General features: G+C 36.3%; 1 protein-coding gene across 6 annotated transcripts in view; it reads left to right on the top strand.

Moving 5' to 3' along the window:
* The window catches only part of LOC127833513 (myosin-VIIa-like), a 111853-nt gene extending 90296 nt beyond the window's left edge, over nt 1–21557 (top strand). For 5 of the 6 annotated variants that reach the window (XM_052358805.1, XM_052358801.1, XM_052358804.1 and 2 more), the window contains one exon: nt 1620–1908. In XM_052358805.1, coding sequence (XP_052214765.1) covers nt 1620–1893 — 274 coding nt within the window. In that variant the 3' untranslated portion in view covers nt 1894–1908. Of the gene's footprint in view, nt 1–1619; nt 1909–2645; nt 2744–4020; nt 4083–5522; nt 5676–6347; nt 6454–7434; nt 7550–11744; nt 11832–12647; nt 12874–13621; nt 13689–14936; nt 15054–15553; nt 15638–16538; nt 16659–18098 lie in introns of those variants that run through there. The other variant, XM_052358806.1, reaches the window with a different exon arrangement.
* The last annotated feature ends 1504 nt before the right edge of the window (nt 21558–23061 follow it).

Raw genomic sequence — 23061 nt, 5'->3', positions numbered from 1 at the left:
TCAGGTAAGCCATATACCCTGGAGGAGCACAGTCTTGACCACTTCAGGTAAGCCTTATACCCTGGAGGAGTACAGTCTGGACCACTTCAGGTAAGCCATATACCCTGGAGGAGTACAGTCTGGACCACTTCAGGTAAGCCATATACCCTGGAGGAGTACAGTCTGGACCACTTCAGGTAAGCCTTATACCCTAGAGGAGTACAGTCTTGACCACTTCAGGTAAGCCATATACCCTGGAGGAGTACAGTCTTGACCACTTCAGGTAAGCCATATACCCTTGAGGAGCACAGTCTTGACCACTTCAGGTAAGCCTTATACCCTGGAGGAGTACAGTCTGGACCACTTCAGGTAAGACATATACCCTGGAGGAGCACAGTCTGGACCACTTCAGGTAAGCCATATACCCTGGAGGAGTACAGTCTGGACCACTTCAGGTAAGCCATATACCCTGGAGGAGTACAGTCTGGACCACTTCAGGTAAGCCTTATACCCTGGAGGAGTACAGTCTGGACCACTTCAGGTAAGCCATATACCCTGGAGGAGCACGGTCTAGACCACTTCAGGTAAGCCATATACCCTGGAGGAGTACATTCTTGACCACTTCAGGTAAGCCATATACCCTGGAGGAGTACAGTCTTGACCACTTCAGGTAAGCCATATACCCTTGAGGAGCACAGTCTGGACCACTTCAGGTAAGCCTTATACCCTGGAGGAGTACAGTCTGGACCACTTCAGGTAAGCCATATACCCTGGAGGAGCACAGTCTGGACCACTTCAGGTAAGCCATATACCCTGGAGGAGTACAGTCTGGACCACTTCAGGTAAGCCATATACCCTGGAGGAGGACAGTCTGGACCACTTCAGGTAAGCTATATACCCTGGAGGAGCACAGTCTTGACCACTTCAGGTAAGCCATATACCCTGGAGGAGTACAGTCTGGACCACTTCAGGTAAGCCATATACCCTGGAGGAGCACAGTCTGGACCACTTCAGGTAAGCCTTATACCCTGGAGGAGTACAGTCTTGACCACTTCAGGTAAGCCATATACCCTGGAGGAGGACAGTCTGGACCACTTCAGGTAAGCCATATACCCTGGAGGAGTACAGTCTGGACCACTTCAGGTAAGCCATATACCCTGGAGGAGTACAGTCTGGACCACTTCAGGTAAGCCATATACCCTGGAGGAGGACAGTCTGGACCACTTCAGGTAAGCCATATACCCTGGAGGAGGACAGTCTGGACCACTTCAGGTAAGCCATATACCCTGGAGGAGGACAGTCTTGACCACTTCAGGTAAGCTATATACCCTGGAGGAGTACAGTCTGGACCACTTCAGGTGAGCTATATACCCTGGAGGAGCACAGTCTTGACCACTTCAGGTAAGCCTTATTGCAAGAATTGTTGCAAAGCAATGACTTCAATTGACAATTTATTTATGAAAAAGAAGTAGGATCATGAATATTTACATTTAGATTTGCACACATGGTGGCTTTATTGGGAATGACGCATTGTTTCACTGATTTCTGTATTTCTGTAGAACTAAAAAAGCTTAAATATAATAATATTATATTGATGTATCTGAATATTTGGAGGACTGTGATTTTCTATATCTATGCAGACCGCCCCCTAAGCGGACCCTTACAAAGACCCTATCGACGGCCCGCAAGCGCAACCCGGACCAGCTGTGGCGCTACTCCAAGGACCCCCTAAAACAGCCCTTGCTCAAGAAGCTGATTGGTCGAGAGGAAGTCAGCCAGGAGGCCTGCCTGTGCTTCCTAGATATCCTTTCAGTGTGTGTGCTCAGGGAACTCTTTCAGTGCTGGAACCGAATTTTGAAAGCCTTTGCAAACAGTTTGGATCCAGATGAGGATCCAAACTGTTTGCTATTCTGATAGTATTCTTTGAAAAAAAATCGAAGAAAATGCAAATTTTAGAAATTCAGCAGACGACATTTTAGCAGACGACAAATTTCCCAGCATGCAAAGAGCTAAAGCATTGGATAGATTTGAGCCTTGCTCATGGAAAACGCAGCCTAATACATGTGCGTTAAGTGTTGTCCTAGATTAGCCCGTGGAGTCTGAACAGGCTTATCTGGGACAACTCTTTCCGCTTTTATATGTTTGAATGGATTTTCACAATGCTTTGGAGGTCAGGACTGTGTTTGCACAGCTGCCAATCAAAGAAGATAACTTTTTATACATTTGAATAAGTATATGAAAGTTATAATATGAGAATCTTTACATTTAATCTACACAGACTTTTCACTGAATTTTCATGATGATTTTAATTGTACTGTATACTTTGTGGTTCAATTATGTTCATTTTTTGGAACCCTGCTTTTACAATTTGCTCTGTGGGTCAGTTACGTTTGCTTTTTGCGGTCCTCACAAATTAAGCTAGTGCACATAATAATCTTTGTCAGAAATGTTCACAAAGAGACTGACAAACATGGATATTAATAGGACTGATCTGACATTGTGATTTAAGGCAGTTTCAATCAAGTGCATACATAATATTTAGCTCCTGCACCTCAGAATGTTTTTCCTTATCAGCTCTGATTTCTGCAATCTTAAGTGTGAGTACACAGCTGTCTATGTTAAACAATGCGAATCCAAATGAAATGCTTTCCTTGACCCTTGCGCACCGATCCTGAAGTACATGGGAGACCACCCTTCCAAACGTGCTGCTGGACGAATAGCCAACGAGCTGACAGACCAGATATTTGAACCACCACTTAGAACCGTAAGTAATGTGAAAATGGGATTTAATGCATGTGTGTAAAGTGTTGTCTCAGATAAGCCTGTGCAGGCCACGCATTCTATTCAGGATTTTTGTTTAGAAGAAACTTACTTTAAACGAAAAAATTCCATAAAAGCAGAAAATATTGTTCCCGATTAGCCTGTGCAGTATTGGAGACACTTTACGGGTATGCATTTAGCACAGTTTTCAAGAGCAAGGCTCCACTTTAAACTTTTAAGTATTACAGTAGTTGTTGAGCTATTAAATTAAATCTTTTACATCAAGTATTGGGTAGTAAGCATAAAGAAATCAGGTCTTAACTTTCTCCTAATGGTCTGTAAAGTAATCCATATCACAACAAGTTGCTGAAGCTCCTCCCACATAGCTGTATGGCGCACCAAGAGGGTCGAAACTTTAACTTCTGCTGCAGCAGGAAAAAATGCTGCTCGAGCAGCATTTTAATGCTGCTTGAGCAGCAAATTACTGCTCTAGCAGCATATTTGCTGCTCCAGCAGTATCACAATGCTGTTCGACAAGCTAAATTCCTGCTCGAGCAGCAGTTTTTTCTGCTGCAGCAGAAAAATCCTGCTCGACCAGCATTTATTTTTAGAATAAGCCCTTGAACCCGTCAGCCAATCAAATTTCAGCCTACAAACGGACGACATAAGCTACCTCTAAGGAAACGAAATAGACCTGACAATAACTTAAGAAAAACTGCAACAAACTCATAATACGTGTTTTAATCAATTATTATTTGATTCTCATTCTTTTTTCGTAGTTGCTCATAAAATAATAATTAAGCTATAAAATCTGTATGTCATGTAAGAACATGCAAATTTGGTTGATAAATTGCTCCGACGTTACATGATATATTCCTATGTGTCATCTGATTCTGATTGGCTTATGCCATAATCTAAAAATAAAGGCTGGTCGAGCAGAATCTTTCTGCTGCAGCAGAAGTTAAAGTTTCTACCCCTTTGATGCACCATATAGCAGTACCTGGCTTGGAGTTGCTGTCAGCTTGATCTGAATTTTCAGTGTTGGATGGTTCAGTTGGATCTTAACTTCCAGAACACAGGTTTTCATCTTGATATTTGAATTCTGGAGCTGACAGTAGTCTTATTTGTTGGCAAGCATACCCTTCTTGGCAAGGCTGCTGTTACTTCAAACCAAGGTTTATTGTTGCGTCTAGATATTTCTCATAATCATAATTTAAGTTATTGTTTAATGATACATGCTTCAATTTATTATCCTTTTTCTGCAACCCTCTTCTATTTCAGGAACTGCTTAGAGATGAAATCTTCTGTCAGATCATCAAGCAGCTTACTGACAACAGGAACAGGTTTGTACTTATTTTTTGGCAACTTAAAATAAGGTATTCAATATGAAACTAAGCCTTTACAATTATTTTTTTCATAACAAATCCCTTCAAAGGGAGTAAGAAGCTAAACCCACTAAAGATCATTAAGGAGCTACAATAAATAAATATCATGGTTCCCATTCAGTAATATAATATTTGCCCCATCAAATCCCTTCAGGATAAATGAGAAGCTGTTATGTGCTCTGGGAAAACTACTTAATTTATTAGCTCGGCGTTTTCGGAGAAAACACGAGGTATTTCAAAGCCAGCTCGTCGTTAGACGGCAGCGTCGTGCTAAAACCTTCACATTTTGTTAAGGTTTTGAACATTGGCTCTAAAATCAATTTGCTTCAATCTTCAACTTTGAAACTTCATAAGTAGATGCACCTTGATGAGTTGTATATGCCACACCCATTTTTGGGTCACTAGGTCAAATGTCAAGGTCACTGTGACCTTTAAAAAAATAATTCTGACAAGCTTTCATTTATTCAAAACTGCACCCGTAGCTGAGCGTTGCACCTGTTATGTGGTGCTCTTGTGTTAGTAAAGTGTCATCCCAGATTAGCCTGTGCAGTTAAGAAAAGATCTCTTTTAAACAAAGCGGAAAGTGTCCTCCCAGATTAGCCTGCGTGGACTGCACAGGCTAATCTGGGATGAAGCTTTTTTGCACATGCATTAAGTCCAGTTTACCCAGAGTGAGGCTCAAATGAATTTTAGCTTCGACTGTTTTCTGAGAAAACCGAGGTATTGTCATAGCCAGCTTGTTGCGTCTTCCACCACCCACCCTCTGTGTCAAGCTAAAACCTTGACATTTTGCTCTAAAATCATAGTGCTTCCACCCACAAGTTTGAAACTTCATATGTAGATGGCCCTTGATGAGTTCTACAAGACAGGTCCATTTTTCAGTCACTAGGTAAAAGGTCAAGGTCACTGTGACCTCTAAATAAAAATAAAATCTGACAAGCTTTCATTTATTCAAAACTGCATCCGCAGCCAAGCATTGGCACCCGTTATGTGGTGCTCTTGTTTCTCATCTTATATTGTCCCCTCCGATTCCCACAGCCAGATTAACAAGCAATATGATATTCTCCCCCTCCAAAATTCAATATTTCTCCCTCCAAAATACAATATTATCCCCTTCCAAAATACAATATTTTCCCCTTCCAAAATTCAATATTCTCCCTCTCCAAATCTCAATATTCTCCCCATCCAAAATGCATAATATTCCCCCTCCAAAATACAATATTCTCCTTCTCCAAAATAGAATATTCTCCCCTCCAAAATACAATATTTTCCCCCTCCAAAATGCAATAATTTCCTCCTCCAAAATACAATATTTTCTCCCTCCAAAATAAAATATTCGCCCCTCCAATATGTTTCTCTTCCAAAATGCAATATTTTTCCACCTTCAAATCCCCTTAGGTTAAGTGAGGAGCGCGGCTGGGAGTTGATGTGGCTGGTGACAGGATGTTTCGCTCCCTCCACCAACCTCCTCAAGGAGGTCATGCACTTCCTGGGCTCAAGACGGAACCAGATCGCTCATGACTGCGTACAGCGTCTACAGAAAACACTCAGGTATGATGTGACCAAGGACACGTAGTAGGTTATAGGTGTAAGTTTGTCAGTCTTTGAAACTATAAAATTTTATTTAAACACTAAACTATGTGAATTTGGAATAAGGCATCAAACTTCAAATGGCAATATTTTGGTGATTTTCTCTAACAACACTGTTCATCTCACGTCCTGAATGTAATTTTGTAATATTATGTCAAAACTTTTAATTTAAAAAGCCCTTTGCATTAATTTTTTCTTGACAGAGATTGTATGTTTTCTTATTTTAACTTTATTTTTAATTTGTGTATATGCACACATTGGTATGTTTTTTTTGCATAACGAAAATCCAATTAAACATCTTGTTTTTTAGTAAAAGCAATTAAAATGATGCAATTACATATGCAAGGGTCTTTTGAACTTTGATTTTTTCAGTTTATTTCAAGATTGATGCCATATTCCAACTTCACATTATATATGTTTTATAAGTATATTTTAGACAAGATCCATGGGCATGAGACAATTTTCAAAATATACAGATTAAAACATAACAGAAAGAGAAACTAGAAACCATTGTTTAATTACCCCAATTGTTTACCTGCCAATTCTTACCAAAAGCATCTATGACATAACATTTACTTAACCATGGATAAATTGTTGAAATTTGTCATTTTATGATCATTTTTCCCCATCAAGGAATGGTACACGAAAGTATCCGCCACACCAGGTTGAAGTAGAGGCTATTCAGCACAAGACAACACAGATCCTGCACAAAGTCTACTTTCCTGATGATTCAGATGAGGTCAGATATTAGACTGTACCCTTGTTTGTAGGCTACATACAACTGACATCCATGATTTTTAGTGTAAAACTGTTATATCTGCTAGGTATTTCTATATCATATACAATAGCTTTTCACCCAATATAATTGCTGTTTCACGACTTTTTACCATAATGCTGTTCATATATTATATATAAAAAATTACCTTAATGCAATTCGTAAGAATATTTTGGCTTTTAATCACTTATACTGTAAACTTCTAATTTTGTATTAGATGTTCCAAATCAATTTAATTAAAAAAGTACATTTTCTTGTTTAAAAAAATATTTCAATATGTTTGTGGAAGGTTCTTACCAGTGTATGTATCAATTTTATCATGTTGATAACATTTCTTTATGTTATGTTTTTTAAATGAGCTGTTTTCGGAGAAAACCCGCGGCATTGTCATAGCCAACTCGTTGTCCGCCGTCAGCCGTCCGCCGTAGGCGTCGTGCTAAAACCTTAACATTGGCTCTAAAATCAAAGTGCTTTCGACCTACAACTTTGAAACCTCATATGTAGATGCACCTTGATGAGTTCTACATGCCACACCCAGTTTTGGGTCACTAGGTCAAAGGTCAAGGTGACTGTGACCTCTAAAAAGATAAATTCTGACAAGCCTTTGCAGCCAAGCATTGGCACCCATTATGCGGTGGTCTTGTTTGATGTTTAGCAACGGGACAGAAAATTCATTCTGAGCAATCTCGGCTTCATGCATCTGCGTAGTGTTGTTCCAGATTAGCCTGTGCAGTCAACACAGGCTAATCAGGAACTACACTTTCCACTTTTGTGGTAATTTTCGCTTTAAGGAAGTCTCTTCTTTGCAAATCCAATTTAGGCATAAAGTGTCGTTCCATACTAGCCTGTGCACAGGTTTCTCTGGAATGACACTTAACACAGGTGCATTAAGCCCAAATGTTCCAGAAGAAGGCTATAATGAATTTTCTTTTAATCGATTTTCAGGCCTTTGAGGTGGAGTCCAGTACACGTGCTAAGGACTTCTGTTTGAATATCGCAAACAAGCTTGGGTTGAAATCACATGAAGGCTTCAGCCTCTTTGTGAAAATTTCTGACAAAGGTATGTTTTGTGTTCTACAACTTTATACCTTATCTGTATTCATGTATCCATAGGCAGCCTTAAGAATAACCAGAAAGAACTACAATGCTATTTTACACACAAGAAATACAATAATCCTCATTCAGGGTAAATTGGGCTTAATGCATTTGCATAAAGTGTCATCCAAGGCTAGTCAGTGCCTAGACTGGATTTTCTTTAGCAGAGACCTTCTTTGAATAATAAATGTCATAAAAGAATAAAGTGATGTCCTTGATTAGCCTGTGTGGACTGTCCTTGATTAGCCTGTGTGGACTGTCCTTGATTAGCCTGTGTGGACTGTCCTTGATGAGCCTGTGTGGACTGTCCTTGATTAGCCTTTGTGGACTGTCCTTGATTAGCCTGTGTGGACTGTCCTTGATTAGCCTGTGTGGACTGTCCTTAATTAGCCTGTGTGGACTGTCCTTGATTAGCATGTGTTGACTGTCCTTGCTTAGCCTGTGTGGACTGTCCTTGATTAGCCTGTGTGGACTGTCCTTGATAAGCCTGTGATGTCCTTGATTAGCCTGTGTAGACTGTCCTTGATGAGCCTGTGTGGACTGTCCTTAATTAGCCTGTGTGGACTGTCCTTGATTGGCCTGTGTGGACTGTCCTTGATTAGCCTGTGTGGACTGTCCTTGATTAGCATGTGTGGACTGTCCTTGATTAGCCTGTGTGGACTGCAAAGGCTAATCTTGTATGACACTTTACACACATAGATTAAGCTTAGTTTTCACAGAACGTTGCTATACTTTTAAAATCCCCTTTTCGAAGAAAAGGGGGTATATAGTTTTCGCACTGTCCGTCTGTCTGTCAGACTGTCACACTTTTTGTGTCCGCTCTCTAATTCAAATAGTTTTCATCCGATCTTTACCAAACTTGGTCAGAAGTTATATCTAGACAATATCTATGTCAAGTTCGAATATGGGTCATGCCGGGTCAAAAACTAGGTCACGGGGTCACTTAGTGCATTTCAAGGATTTAGCATTGTGTCCGCTTTCTAATTGAAGTAGTTTTCATCTGATCTTCACTAAACTTGGTCAGAAGTTGTATCAAGACAATATATAGGTCAAGTTCGAATATGGGTCATGCCGGGTCCAAAACTAGGTCACGGGGTCACTTAGTGCATTTAAAGGATTTAGCATGGTGTCCGCTCTCTAGTTTATGTGGCTTTCTGATTTATTTTGATATTCTAAGACATTTTTATGCCCCAGAAGGAGGGCATATAGTGATCGGACTGTCTGTCCGTCTGTCCGTCACACTTTGCGTTTAGATTTCAAAAAATGCTCATTACTTCTATGTCGCTTCAGATAGCAATTTCATATTTGGCATGCATGTGTATATGGACAAGGCCTTTGCGTACGCACACAAATTTTGACCCCTGTGACCTTGACCTTGAACTTAGGGTCCGCGTTTAGGTTTCGAAATCTGCGTTAAGGTTTCGAAAAAAGCTCATAACTTCTACCAAGCGTTTATAGGCGGCATAAGTCATCCTATGGTGACAGCTCTTGTTCATTCTATTCCATATCTTGGTAGCAATGTAGATTTGAATGCAATTTACTAAATGACAGCCTTGTATTACACATGTATGATTTTGAATGTATCTATGTGGGCATATCCTGGTCATCATGGAAAAACACATGTAGTGTCGGTCCGTTTTTATTCATTGATATGAAATGTAAGTGTATCGTAGCTGGCTAAAAACAAAGTAAGTCACTTGCTAAGAAATCAAGAAATATGGTAAGTAAGATAAATTCAACCCTCACAGTGTATAAACCAATTGTATCATACCCGGATGTTGCGCTGTGATTGCCATGGCCTAACGACAATATTTACATACCGCTGTTAATTTTGATACAAATCAATGGATTAATACTGCAAACAAGTAAGTAAACTCTGTACTTTAGATGTTGTAGAGAATTAAGTTTCCCTTAAGAACGTATAAATCCGCTTCGAAGAAGTTATTGTTTATGAAAACATTGAAAATCACCGAAGAAAACTGGAAAACACATGTTGCTCTATGCCAAAATATCCTTTTTTTCTAAAATCTATTTCGAAATATACATATTTTTGTATGTAATATATTCCAATTGAAGTCAAATAACTGTTATGATATATATAATCTATCGGCTTTTTGAATAAACTAAGATATTGATTAAAATAAACAAGATGGTTTTTAAAATGACTGTATCATATATTGCAGTGATGCTGTATCATTGATTGCGATTACATTATATGCATTCTTTATCAATTATTTCGATAAATCTATGCCAATTTTGCAGATTTTGTATTATTGCATGGTCGAATATTCACATTTGTCACAAATATGGTTAACTGAAGAGTTTCAACTTATTCCAGATACACCTTCGTTGTTACTCATGTCCAGCACATTATTATTGCCGTTCTTTGGTTGGCTGATGGAGGACATGTTTTTACTCATGTCAAGTGGTAGTTCAGCACAGATAGTTTTCATAGGGGTTGACGTGCAATTTACCGTAGCAAAACTACCGTCCAAGCCTAAAACTTCTATTGACTCGTACACCATGTTTCTGTAAAATAATAATTTAGCTCTATATTAATGTTTCCCAAGAAATGCAGTGAGTTAATATAAATCACCACAATAATCATTACTGCACTCCCATCATGATGATAATCATCATCATTATCATCAGTAAAGTTGGTATCATCATTAGCAACAGCAACACCACCAGCAGCAGCATAAACTGTTCATACTGGCAATCTGTCTTAAATTACGTATGACCTGAGAAAGAAACAATAAACGATATTTTCTTCAACTTTAAAATGAAAGGGTTACTTTAATTTTGGATTATTTAGAATTCAACTTTATAATGAAAGGGTAACCTTGATTTTGGATGATTTAGAATTTGCATTATTTTTCCAAAATATAGGCACATGTATATAATGTACACTTACGTGTGCGAATTACTGAAATCCCGTATTACTATAGGCCATGCAACAGTGGCTATGTCATAAATGCATATTATTATAGGACGAAGTTTCAGCTAAAATAAATTTGAAATAAATAACAGACAGAAATACCTGTAAATGATATTCCTTAAACTTTTATTAACCAACACTTGTACATGCATGTGTGTGCCAGCTATCTATTTGTCAGTGCGCCAGCTGGGCTCAATTTGAGGGCTCCCAGCCCTGCCCTCCCGAACCTCTGCCCTACCCTCCCAACCTCCGCCCTGCCCTTCCTAGGGCCCCCCTGCCCTTAAAAAAAATAGTTTTTTTACATGTGATAATTAATAAAGCATTCTAGAAAACCCCGTGTGCTTGAAAGTGCCCTTTTGCCAAAATACTCCGCTTCGAAAGTGCCTTTTTGACAAAAAAGCCCCCCTGCCCTTTTTTAAATCCTAGCTGGAGCACTGAAATTTACAGATAACACATTCTAACGTTGTTTCTTACCAAGTGTAACTGTCAGTGTTCAACATGTGTAATCAATCAAGTGAATGACACTGTTTCATATTTGTTTAAAACATTTAGGAGGACGGAAAAATCACATATTGAAAATCTCAATAATTGATTCATAATAATCGCTATAATTATACAGATGATTGATTCAGTTTATGCAATCATTGATACAGAAGTAGAAGCACACGTGTGTAGTATTAAATGCATATATCTGATGTAATAAAGAATCCCTAAAAAAATACGTTGTAATGATCGAAAGTGCACATTCTTAATCTAACATCTGCCGTATAAATAGTTCTTGTTGTTTGTTAAAACCCAAGTAAACAAAGATTTCAAAACTAGATCATGACAATTTGACGAGATGTGCAGTGATCAGTAACGCATTTCATCCTTTTTTCAATGCATACAATGCGTAACAGAATGCCTGAGAAATCTGCTTTTAAAGCTGGATATTAATAACTGTTTGAAGACCATCATAACGACAAAAAAAGGAAAATAATTTACCTTTCTAGCAACGCACGTATGCCAAATAATCATTTCGCCATGGCAATCACATCGCAACATCCGGGTATGATAAAATTGGTTTATACACTGTGACTCTTGGAATCACATTATTAAATAACTGGTATCAGTATAAAATTAGACAGAACATTAACTCACTAATAAGATATTTAAAAAAAAATCCAAATAGCCTTTATTCTAAAACCTTTTATCTAGAAATTGCATATTTGTATATTTTCAGTGATCAGCGTCCCGGAGGGAGATTTCTTCTTTGACTTTGTGCGTCACCTGATTGACTGGATCAGGAAAGCCAGGGCTACCAGGGATGGTACGTGCAGCCTCGTTCTTGGACAATGAGCATGTACATGCAGTGTCGTCCCAGATAAGCCTGTGCAGCCTGCGCAGGCTTATGAGTGAAGACACTTAACTCTTATATTGTACTTTTCGTTTAAAGAAAGTCTGGTATAAGGAAAAACAAAGTTAAGGCGGATAGTGTCATTCCTGATAAGCCTGTGCTGACTGCACAGGCCAATCTGTGACACTTTACCCACATGCATTAACCTCCATTTCCCAAGAGCGTGGTTCATTTTTTAAATTTTGTACTTTCACACAAGTTCTCTTCATTTTGTGGTGTGACAGCTTGCAGAAAGCTCAATGTAGAAGTCACATCAGTCAAGTGTATATTTGTGCATGCCTACATCATTCTTGATGCAATATGTTAACCACTCTGAGAAGGTCTATCACGGCTTGGTGAAAGGTCAAGGTCATTTGAGGCTGAATGTCAAACATGGTTCATCAGGTTATATAATTACAAGCATGATCGGCTATGGGCTCCGTATGTTGTAAACAGGCATCCAGAAAACAGTATTGTATTTGGATATAAAATACTAAATTTTTGTCTATTTCTCCGAAAGCCACATCTATAACACTTACAAACAGTAAGACTCTGTTAAAAAAATGAAGCTGTAATATTATTAGATTTTGCACAAAATTCAGTTAAATCTATAATTCACAAATATAAGAACAAAAATTGTTATAGATTAAACAATAATTGCAAGAAAAGTTATTTAATTTCCATAACCTCTGAATAGACATCAATATCAAAGCAGAATAGTCTGACAACTTGTCAACCTTTCATTTCCAGGCCCCACTCCCCAGTTCACATACCAAGTGTTCTTCATGAAGAAGCTGTGGACCAACCTGATCCCCGGCAAGGACATGAACGCCGACCTGATCTTCCACTACCACCAGGAGCTGCCTAAGCTTCTCCGTGGCTACCACAAGTGCAGTCGTGAAGAGGCAGTGCGGTTGGCCGCCCTGATTTACCGCGTGAAGTTCGGCGAGGACAAAACTGGCCTCGTGAATCTAGTGTAAGTTGGTGGTGAAAATGATAACGGAAGAGGTAGAGGATTGCGTTGATGATGATGATGATGATGATGATGATTATGATAATGATGATATTGATTTTGATGATATTGATGATGATATTGATGATGATGATATTGATGATGATGATGATGATGATAATGATGATGATGATGATGATGATAACTAGGGGCTAATCTGAGATACAAATGAACTTAACTGTTCTAGCGCCATTAAACTAACAATAGCTGGTAATTTCTGGCTTAAGCTATTTAATGGAAACTGCCATACCATCACCAGCAGCTCTTTTTTAACAGCAGAACCATTTTCTATATCGGACTAGATATTACTAGAAGACATATTCTAAACAAATTTCATTATTATTTGGCTAAAATGTGACTTAAGTTAACCTACTGACCTTTTTGACCCCACATACCCAGTTTCAAAAAAGGCGAAAATATCATTGGGACAAATGTTCTGACAAAATTCTATGAAGAATATGCAATAAAGATGGCCACTAGAGTGGTCACAAGGTAAATGTTGCAAAAGGACAATTCATGACTGACTACAAACAATGGACGAAAGGTTGTGCACAGGTGAGTCATTAAGTTTTTTAAAATATATTTGTGATTGTAAATTGTCCAATGTGGTTAAAAAGTATTCATATTTCCCCCAATACTCGTACCATTCAAGCACTGAAAATGCTGTAACAATCGGCATAACGTTTCAAATCTGTATTTCATCTGATTTCAGGAAGATGTTGAGAGAGTTGATTCCCGCAGATCTTACCAAGGCTCAGTCACCTGACGACTGGAAGAGGGTAAGCAAGCTCTTCAAATTGGATTTTTATGCCCTCTGTTGGGTGGTATATAGCAGTTGAACTGTCAGTGCGTTTGTTTGTCTGTGTGTAATTGGCCATAACTTTTCCAATATTGAATATAGCAACTTGATATTTGGCATGCATGTGTATCTCATGAAGCTGCACATTTTGAGTGGTGAAAGGTCAAGGTCATCCATCAAGGTCAAAAGTAAAACAAAAACAATCCATGGGAAGTAATAAGCTTTAAAAGGGAGATAATTTCTAAACCTGCCAAATGATATATTGAAATTATATTTCAAAGCAGCGCAATAGGGGGCATTGTGTTTCTTACAAACACATCTCTTGTTTATTATTATTTTCTAAACCTATTTACTTGATTTCAACTGCATTAAAAGCCAAAGGCCTATTGAAATGCTCTTGAGTCTGTTTCCTGGTTTGAACCAGTACTTGTTGTCTATTTGAGAGATTTAAAGAACGCTCCCACAATGGGGCTCAAATCTATGATCTCCAAGTCGGGAAAACCATATCCACGTCAACCCCACCCTGCCTCCCCAACCTGGTAGAAAGTAGAGAGTGGGGTACACCGGAATCACCTTGGTCTTCTGACTGTCTGTCTTTCAATAAATCAAAATAGCCTGAGAAAGTACCCTTGGCACTTTCCAACATACAGCATTCCAACTTGCATGGATTGTTCCTTATGATGAATTGATGTGTCTGCAATTTGTGTTGTTCTACTTTAGAAATTGCTTTTTAAGTTATGCCACTGTTTATACTTTAGGTTTTCTATTGCATATTGCTACATCCATGCATTTTGATATGCAATGTCTTGGGGTATTGGTGGCTAATAGAATAAAGTTGTGTTGTTTAAAACTCATGAAGTAAATTTTTTGTACATGAAGTATTTATGTATTGTTTTATTCTATGTATTTGTGACAAGAAAGATACACAAATTAGTAACTAGTGAAATGTGAAAAAAATGAAAACAACAACAACAGCACTGGTGTAATTTAAAAACCAGTAAATTTATAAAACTTGGTCAGAGACCGTTTTACCACAAATACCGTATTTTCATAAACAGTGCACTTACGATCTCTTAAGTGAATGTGTGTTTTTAAAGGCATTTATAAAACCAGTTGATACTGTTTTTAATATGAATACAAATCTAAATGCTTATCCTCAGAACTTGAAGTCATTGTATATTTGCCAATTAACAACTAAAAACTGACCATTATTTACGTACTTTTTCAGGGCATATTAAGCCAGTACAACGCTGATGCAGGCATGACTCAAGACAACGCCAAAATTGAATTCCTTAAAGTGATCTACTTGTGGCCAACATTTGGCTCGGCCTTCTTTGAAGTGAAGGTATTTTATCTTTCCCCTGTAAAGAGTTTTGTTTTGCCTTGGGACCTTATTAAAAAGAAAATATTTCAGATTTTTGATCGAATAAATTATTGCCTAACCCTCTCAAGCTTCTTAGACCAATGCATTTTTAGAGCATTTGAAAAATTGAATTGAAATGTCGTTGTTTGGGGTCGTCTGTTGTTCACAAGAATGAATGTCAAAAAACAAGAAAAATTATTGTATTTGTCACAGTATGTAAATGAGTTGGTATTTATTATACATATAAAACTGGTTATGAACATGAAGTAAAGGGAAACGCAGAAAGTATATTTGCATTTCAAAATCTCAGTATTTTCCCAAAAAGCGTTGCAGTTTACATGACATGTTCGGCTTTAATGATATTATATTTTAAAAAAGACTGATCAATAACAATAATTTTGAATGTACTTATGCTTTTCTATATGTTGATTGAAAAACATTTCCAATGCAGTGTTCAAACGTTTCTATCTATTCATCTTCAGCAAACGACAGATTCCAGTTACCCAGAAATCCTCCTGATCGCCATCAACAAGAACGGGGTCAACTTGATCCACCCCCAGACAAAGGTCAGCATTTGTATTTTGAAAACAATCAAATTAACATTATATATAGGCAATACATTCAGTTTTTTGCAATTAGTAATTTGAGAAGTTTTTTTTGCTTATATCATTATTCATCTTAAAGGAGGTGTTATTAGGCATAAAAGGAAGGGGTTTATGGCAAAAGAGGCTCTAGTCTAAACAGCCCTTGTCTAAAGAAGCCCCATAAAAGCAAAATTGGTCCCACATTCTTTCACAATCCGGAAAACAGGCCAATATATAAAATTAATGATCTGACACTAGAATGAATTAAATATCTAAAATAATATAACTTTTACATATATTATTATTATACATCAAAGAAATAGTCTTTATTCATTTAGTTTTATTCAAGTTTTTTCAGTAAATTTCACTGGTCAGTTCAATAAATAATTTTATTATTCCAAGAGGTTTATTGACATAAAATTTATTCTTATTCAGTTTCTTATACTTAGATTTCATTATAATTATAATTGTCACAATCAACTGTCTATCTTATTGACTTTAACATGTCAGTTGAGATAAGTTTTTTGATATAAATTTATTTTGACTAAATTTATATATAATAAATGGCTTTCTCTTTTCTCTGACAAACACGATATGACAGCCTAGCTTAACCCTTTACCACTCCGAAATAAAGTGAAAATGGCTTTTGCTAACAGCATAAATCAGAAGAGTCTGAGAGTAACTTGCAAGCTGTTCAGGTTTTATGTTGTTCGCTGCTTATCAGTATCTTAGGGTTGGAAATGAAACGTTCAAAACTTGAATCTAGTAAGAAAGGTATTTAATTTTATTTGATTTTTCTAAGGGGCTGTAAATTTGTTAAAATTTGTAGCTCAGCAGTTAAGGGTTAAGATTGTAAACACTTCTTCTTGTTTGTCTTTCACAGGACATATTGGCCACTCATCCATTCACAAAGATCTCCAACTGGAGCAGTGGTAACACGTATTTCCACATGACCATCGGTAACCTGCTCCGTGGCAGCAAACTGCTCTGTGAAACATCCCTGGTGAGCAATCAGTTAATGGACCCATTTTAATTGAGCCTTGCTCTGGGAAAACGGGACTTAATGCATGTTGGTAAAGTGACAGTAAAGTTTAAACCTGTGCAGTCCGCACAGGCTAATCAGGGACAACACTTTCCACATAAACTGGATTTTTGCTAAGAAGAGACTTCCTTCAAACTAAAAATACCATAAAAAGCGGAAATTGTTGTCCCTGATTAGCCTGTGCGGACTGTACAGGTTAATCTGGGACGAAACTTTACCCACATGCAATTAGCTCCATTTCCACAGAGTGCGGCTCTATTATTAAGTGCATTGATTATTTTCTTAACCAGCCTGCACTGAAAAATGATCTTATTTTATTGCTAATACTTCCTCTCGCATTGATGATGTTTTCTGGATACACCTTGGACATTGGTCTGTCCCTATGTCACAACATACAAATTTTTACAAACAAAAAGTAACAATACTCTTCAATGTACAGAATTCATATTTGCATGAATTGTTGGTATGATATGAATTGCTGCTTGTGCAATATCTATTATTCTATGTTACTTATTGCTAATGGTCTATGTAACGATTATTAAGTCAAGCTGCAGATTATGACATGCCGTGCCTGTGGGGCGGGGTATTCTTCACTTGTGTGAAAAGCGCTAGTTTTAACAGACTGACTTATGCAAGATGGAACATTAAGACTGCTTTCATCAATGTGATTTTGATTGTTTTCCATGTCCAAATCAGATTAATAACAAATTATAATTATATATCAAAAGGCAAACCAGGCTGAAATTGAAGGGCCAAAGAACAGCATTTATGTCAACATACCGGGATTGTTTCCTTCTGATGTGTTTATACATATACTGTTCAACCAATTCAGACTAACGCGATGATGATTTAATTACTATGCATCAGAATAAAAACCTGTTGTTATCCCCCACCATAGGCTGAGGGATATTGTTTTGGCGTTGTCCGTCTATCCGTCCGTCCGTCCAGAGCCATATCTTGGAAGTGCTTTAACGGATTTAATTGAAACTTGGTATGAGTATATATATGGATAAGAGGATGATGCACTCCAAATGGCATTGTACACCATCTGTTAATAACGGATTTATGGTCCTTTGTATCTTGAAAAAATGGTTTTTAATATAAGCTTAGAGCTTTATCTCCAATAACACATGAGTCAGAGCAATAGTTGTTGTCATAGTTGTTGTCAAGCATCTGGGGTTGCTTCAAATTCAACACCCATAATCCTAGGGGTTAAGGTCAAGGTCACACATTGAGGTCAAAGGGTGTTGTCCATCTGTCTAGAAAACTTTTGTGTCCAGAAGCATATAGGCGGGGGATATCAATTCAACGAATTTGCTTGTTTATTTACAAATTTACAAATTTAACTAAAAATTAAAACCTAAGCCTGAAAAATAATACCGTATTACTTACTTAAACCAGGGATACAAGATGGACGATCTACTGACCTCGTACATTAGCCTGATGTTGACAAACATGAACAAGCCCCCAGGGGGTCGACGATAGGACCTGCCCACAGTCCAGTTAACAAGCTGGGAGCCGGTCGACGATAGAACCCGCGCACAGTCCAGGCTGGTACAGGGCAGGTGTTACACTGAATTGTGTTAAAGGGGTGACATAGGACTTTGCTTCTTTACAGAACATTTGTATAAATATCTTGACATTGGATAATTCTAGGTTTTGATTAAAACTGTATGGTATGAAAATGGTTAGATCGGACTAACTTCAGATGAAATAGAGCTACTTGATTATTTGAAGTATGTTGCTTTTGTTGGCTATGTGTTACATGCATAATTCATAATTTGATTTTCATCTTATTCAACATGCAGAGCTTGGTCTTATTGGCTTTCATGATTGTATTTTCAATAAAGGGTTAAATGTCAAGGATAAGGAAATAGTAAAACACAGTATATATTCAGATCCATAAATATGCTCATAATCAATTGCATAGTTCATAAAAATTGAACTCCTAAATATTTTACATGTTATATTTATTATTATTTCTGCATAAGTTGCAGCATTTTCCAGACATTTGAGGCATCAGATAATGTCTTGAAAAATACTTGGTAAATGTTGAGTGATGGTTTATGAATTGTTTTACATTCTTTGATAAAATTATACATTATTACATGCATAGACACTATTGTAAAGTATTTAATCTTTATTGTTACATTTTTAGGTTGTCAAATGTTTTCATCATGTTGTTAATTGTAAAATAAGTGGTTGTGAAATTAAATACATGCAATTGCATACTGTTAACTTTACATTGTTGAAATATTTACCTTGAACTATAAAGTATAGTAATGTGTACATGTTCACATTGTTAAAGGTTACAATATACATTGGTATACAGTAATATACAGATACAATATTGGTATACAATAATATACAGATACATTATTGAAAAACTAAATATTTATAAGGGCAATTTACAGATTCTTTTACAATGATTCTTGTGTCTCATTTACACCTTTGACTCTCAAATGTTTGTCTCACAAAATGTGGAGTTCAAAGTTTGATTGAGGCCTGTTTAATCTTTGTCTCAGTTGTTCAAATGCAACATGTACAATAAGCGCATAATGCCTGCTGAAATATTAATATTTTTTCACTTATTGTTGTTAAAAGTTGTTCATAAAAACACTGTTTTTAATGAATAAATAATGCTACAATAAGATTTGCCCTGACTAGATACTATTGTTGTTTATCTTGCATAATATATTGTGTAGCCAATGCTGTTTTAACACAAAACCCATATATAATTAACACTTGTGGCATCAGATAATGTCATATGACACTATATTAACAATATATATTAACAAAGTCGATCATAGAAAAGTATGTATAAATATTATATCTACTTAAATTAATATTGTTGTTCAAAACAACACTTATTCTACATACTTTTTAATACACATTGTCTTAATTATTTAAGTGCATACGTTTTAGGACGCCTAAATATGTGTAACTTTTTTGGAAAATATGAGGTTTATATTAAGGAGTTCCATAATAAATATATATATATATAATGTATGTTTAAGTATTTATATTTGAAATATTTTGCTACCATTCCATTTAACCTTGACCAGTGAATTGCTGCAAATTACTTTATAATTCCATTTTTTTCTAAAAGATTTATGTTATTTGATGTTGTTGTTAACAATCATTTTACTTATCGTGTCAATTCCTAGCGGCTCAAACATGTTATTTCTACTTATATTTATTTTTAACACAACCAAAAGCTCATTGCAAAAAGTCCCAAACAAAGAACTGAACATACATTCCATTTGTATATGTGCATGGCATGTGATTGAACTTTTATTATAATGTGCTAAAATGAAAATTCCATTTAAAACATTGACATTCTTTGATTTGTAAACATGATAGGACTTTTGATATGTAGTTTTATGATATACGAACATTGTTCATGCACGATGATAATTTTCATATTATGTGTAATACATTTGTTCATGCCAAAAATGTAACATGATTATGTGACATTTAATATTTGTATATGATTCTTTTTTGCTGAACTAGATTTGTTCATTTACTTAAAAAATAATGCATAATTTCTTTAATTGTGTTATGTAAGTGTATTCACATACATGTTTGTGTTTGCAAATGTAAAAGTAAAATTTGTTCCTATGCAGAAGAGAGAAATAATGTTTAATATATGTAGATAATATAAAAAATTAGTTTATCAAATTTTATTAATAATCCGTTGCTTGATAGAAAGTGATATTTTTTGGAGCAAAACTCATAACAGTAGAACGGAGGAACCTGTGAGTGTTGTTTTGGAAAAAAGCCATTTAAAGAAAGCATCATTGTATTTACAAGTACGCTTTAACTCTTTCAGTGCTGGAACCGAATTTTGAAGGCCTTTGCAAACAGTTTTGATCCAGATGAGACGCCACAGAACGTGGTGTCTCATCAGGATCCAAACTGTTTGCTATTCTTATAGTATTCTTTGGAAAAAATTGAAGAAAATGCTAATTTAAGAAATTCAGCAGACAACATTTTGGCAGAGGACAAATTTCCCAGCATGCAAGGGGTTAAAAAAGATCCAGTACATAATTGTTCACCAATTCAGCTTCTTATGGTACCGGGCCACGTCTTTTTTGTTTATAATATTAATTGTATATTTATGTGTTTGGTTTTGTTTTCACTGAAGATTGTATGTCTCAATGTATTGAAACATATTTTCATCATTATTTTAGGGTTGGAAGTTGCATGTATATATACTTATTAATCACACCATTGGCATATTTATTTAGATACTTTAAAGCTAACGTTGGCTATGTTGTTGTTTGTTCTTTCATTGCTTAGTTATTTTGACTTGAGTTAAGAGTTTATATGGATTGTTTTGTACCATTTTTTGTGTATGCTAGTTGATGAACTATGAGTGAATTTTTGCACACTTTTGTACAAGTTACTGTACACATTTACTGAAGTTAGAAAGAACGATATCTTCTAAGTAATAAAATTGTGTACTTTTAGTCATACATGACAAAACATGAAAAAAGACATATTTGATTTCTGCATAACTGACTGTTTAATAATATTTAATTGACAATGTGTTAAGGTCTACAGAAAACCTGGATGTCGCTGTTTAAACAGTTCTGTTATAAGATCCCTTATTTTGTTACTTCACACTGGTATATGTACTGTATATGCTAGAACGTTTTGGTCCGTCATACTGTGAAATCATTCCAAGCTGTAATAGAGAAATTGTTCATTTCCCGTTGTCAGTATTTGGACATTCCAATGTGGACATTGTACCTTATCTTTGTAAACTTATTTGCTTGTAGAGATGTGAATGATTTTTGCATATATACATATCATTGTGTTGTTTATATACAAGGCAATAAACTATACCTTCTGGAATCTGTTTTTGGGTTGTTTACATACAATGGAATAAACTATACCTTTTGGAACCTTTGCCATATACTAGCTTCTTACGTTGCTTTTGATTGTCATCAATGTACCGAAAATAGTGGTTTCTAAGTTTCAAATGATTAAAATGTTTTAATAATGTGCTTTAATAATATCTGATTTATGATTATGTATCTTGTAGTTTGAATTTCTTTATTTTTATGTCTTAATATATCAGATTTATATTTTGAAAACAAAGTATAGTCTCGCTCTGGGAAAAGTGGTTTTAACCCTTTGCATGCTGGGATATTTGTCGTCTGCTAAAATGTTGTCTGCTAAATTTCTAAAATTAGCATTTTCTCAATTTTTTTTCAAAGAATACTATCAGAATAGCAAACAGTTTGCTGATTAATTTTCAAGACATTTTATTACCTTTAATGATACATTTTCATGACATTGCATTCATAACCTTTAGTCAAACGTTTCCATGCAATTCATTATCTTTGATGAAACATTTCAGTGCTATTTGATTTAATTACCTATGGTGATCTATTTTCATGACATTTCTTTGATTGTATTTTTAGCTCATCTATTTTTTGAAAAAAAATTATGAGCTATTGTCATCACCTTGGCGTCGGCGTCGGCGTCGGCGTCGGCGTCGGCGTTGGCGTTGGCGTTGGCGTCGGCGTCCGGTTAAGTTTTGCGTTTAGGTCCACTTTTCTCAGAAAGTATCAATGCTATTGCATTCAAACTTGGTACACTTACTTACTATCATGAGGGGACTGGGCAGGCAAAGTTAGATAACTCTGGCGTGCATTTTGACAGAATTATGTGCCCTTTTTATACTTAAAAAATTGAAAATTTTGGTTAAGTTTTGCGTTTAGTTCCACTTTTCTCAGTAAGTATCAATGCTATTGCATTCAAACTTGGTACACTTACTTACTATCATGAGGGGACTGGGCAGGCAAAGTTAGATAACTCTGGCGTGCATTTTGACAGAATTATGTGCCCTTTTTATACTTAAAAAATTGAAAATTTTGGTTAAGTTTTGCGTTTAGTTCCACTTTTCTCAGTAAGTATCAATGCTATTGCATTCAAACTTGGTACACTTACTTACTATCATGAGGGGACTGGGCAGGCAAAGTTAGATAACTCTGGCATGCATTTTGACAGAATTATGTGCCCTTTTTATACTTAGAAAATTGACAATTTTGGTTAAGTTTTGTGTTTAGGTCCATTTTATTCCTTAAGCATCAAAGCTATTGCTTTCATACTTGCAACACTTACTAACTATCATAAGGGGACTGTGCAGGCAAAGTAATGTAACTCTGACTGGCATTTTGACAGAATTATGTGCCCTTTTTATACTTAGAAAATTGAAAATTTGATTAAGTTTTGTGTTTAGGTCCACTTTATTCCTACAGTATCAAAGCTATTGCTTTCATACTTGCAAGATTTATGAACTATCATAAGGGGACGGTGCAGGCAAAGTTATGTAACTCTGACTGGCATTTGG

Source organism: Dreissena polymorpha, chromosome 6 (assembly GCF_020536995.1).
Source record: "Dreissena polymorpha isolate Duluth1 chromosome 6, UMN_Dpol_1.0, whole genome shotgun sequence".
Lineage (NCBI taxonomy): Eukaryota > Metazoa > Mollusca > Bivalvia > Myida > Dreissenidae > Dreissena > Dreissena polymorpha.
The sequence above is the reverse complement of the archived record's forward strand: the minus strand, read 5'-3'. Positions and strand labels throughout refer to the sequence as shown.